Below are 2086 nucleotides of genomic sequence, written 5' to 3'. Positions count from 1 at the left end.
TCCCGGTCCGGTATGGGCACGACACTGAGGGTTGTGATCCGTTGCCGGTCACGAAAAAAAAGACAAAAAAAGGAAAAAAAAAAAAAGAAAAAGAAAACGACGAAAGCGGCTATGTTCTATTTCCCAGCATGTATTAATAATGGTAATGAGAATGACATTAATGGGGCTGCATTTCATTGCCCCAGTGGCAGCACTGGGACAGTTACTAGGGAATTGCTAGTTTCCATTCTGTTTCTTTTATTCTCAAAAGATCTTTAATTTTTTTTTTTTTGTCTTTTGTCTTTTTCCATGTCCGGCAACGGATCGCAACCCTCAGTGTTGCCCCCGTACCGGACCAGGGACCGGCAATGGGATCGCAACCCTCGGTGCTGCTCCCACGCCTCGCTCAGCCAGTGAGTGGGAACTGGTCCATATGTGGGATCCGAACCCTCAGGCGGGAGCGCCGCCGCGCTTCCCAAGCAGCGCACTATCCAGTGCGCCACCGGCCGGCCCAAAAGATCTTTAATTTTAAAGTATAGGAATGATTGTAATATAAATATTACTTTTACTTAGAGTCTTTTAACTTGCTTTCTTGGAAACAGAACTGCAAAAAGCTATCTGAGAACAGTGCAAACCCACTGCTACGGAAGAACGCCGAGTTTGAAGACCAGGGCTACTACTCCTGTGTGTTTTCCCTTCTTCATAATGGAAAACCATTTAACATCACCAAAACCTTCAATATAACAATAGTTAAAGGTAAGAAAAATCTCAGAATTGGGAAGAAACAAATGTATCTCAGTCAAGCGGAATTTTTTCTTTTTCTAAAGCAGCATAGAAGTCAAGAGGCCACTTTGCTGGGGTTGTGACCACACCACTCGTCTAAACATAAAGGTTAAAATTTCATTTTGGCACCCATCCACCTGGCTGAAAATAATTGGGGGGGGGGGCAGCAAATGAAAGTTTATGTGGGTGAATCTCACATGACTCAGATCTCTAGGTCTTATTTGGAATCTGAGCCAATTGAGAAATCTTTTGCTGTTAAGCTACCATTTTCCATCATGAAGTGTTTATTGAGGACATCCGTATCCAATAAAGTGTACTCAGTACTGGGAGGCAAGGACACAGGGAAACATGAAATAGAGTGAGTAACATGCTATCCTGTGCTGTAACCTGATCACAATCAGGAGAGGCAGTAAGCCCCATAGAGGGACACTTCTGTGAATTGGTGTCATCTTTTGAGGCNCAATTGAGAAATCTTTTGCTGTTAAGCTACCATTTTCCATCATGAAGTGTTTATTGAGGACGTCCGTATCCAATAAAGTGTACTCAGTACTGGGAGGCAAGGACACAGGGAAACATGAAATAGAGTGAGTAACATGCTATCCTGTGCTGTAGTCTGATCACAACCAGGAGAGGCAGTAAGCCCCATAGAGGGACACTTCTGTGAATTGGTGTCATCTTTTGAGGCCTTAAGGGTGAGGTAGGACGTTGGAGGAAGGACAGATGCAGGAGGCTCTGTCCGAGCTGGGTCTTGGAGGAAAAGCATCACCAGTGGGCAGGACGTGCTGGGGAAAGGCCCGGGTGACAGAATAAGGAGCCCCCTGGCAAGGAGGGGATGTGGCTGAGGGTCTGCTGGGTAATGGGAAAGCAGAAGCCTGGGATTTTAGAGTGACGGGACCTTAGAGGTCTTACCCAGTGAAGACGTCCTTCACATGGCACAGGCCATAACTGATCATCCTCTCCCTCCTTGGGAACTACCAGGGAAGTTACCAAATCACACAGCAGCTTAGTCCAGATATTAATATCTGATTGTCAAAAAGCCTTTTTTCCCCATCAAATTCAAATACGCCTTCTTCCAGTTTCCACCCACGGGCTTTTGTTTGCCCTCAGTAACTTCTCAGATGAAGTCTGTTCCTTTCTTAAAATGACAGCTCCTCTCACCGTGTGAAGGTAGGAGGCTTATGCGCCCTGACTTTTTTCCATCCCCCCGGGAGACTGTACGGCCTGTGGGGATGACTCAGTCAGCAACAGCTGCGGGCTACAGCGCCCTGTGTCACCTGTGGCGAGGCACCTGTGTCCTCTTCGTCCCAACCACCCATCTTTGCTT

The 2086-nt window shown here is 46.6% G+C and overlaps 1 protein-coding gene across 1 annotated transcript in view; it reads left to right on the top strand.

Moving 5' to 3' along the window:
* The window catches only part of LOC103609806 (interleukin-18 receptor 1-like), a 49998-nt gene that overhangs the window by 26863 nt on the left and 21049 nt on the right, over nucleotides 1-2086 (top strand). Inside the window, 1 exon segment of the mRNA XM_008594089.1 lies at nucleotides 582-735. Within this exon segment, the coding sequence (XP_008592311.1) occupies nucleotides 582-735 (154 nt within the window).

The sequence above is a fragment of the Galeopterus variegatus genome, unplaced genomic scaffold, assembly GCF_000696425.1.
Source record: "Galeopterus variegatus unplaced genomic scaffold, G_variegatus-3.0.2 Scaffold10112, whole genome shotgun sequence".
Taxonomy (NCBI): domain Eukaryota; kingdom Metazoa; phylum Chordata; class Mammalia; order Dermoptera; family Cynocephalidae; genus Galeopterus; species Galeopterus variegatus.
Note: the sequence above shows the minus strand (reverse complement) of the source record. Positions and strands in the feature narration are given on the sequence as shown.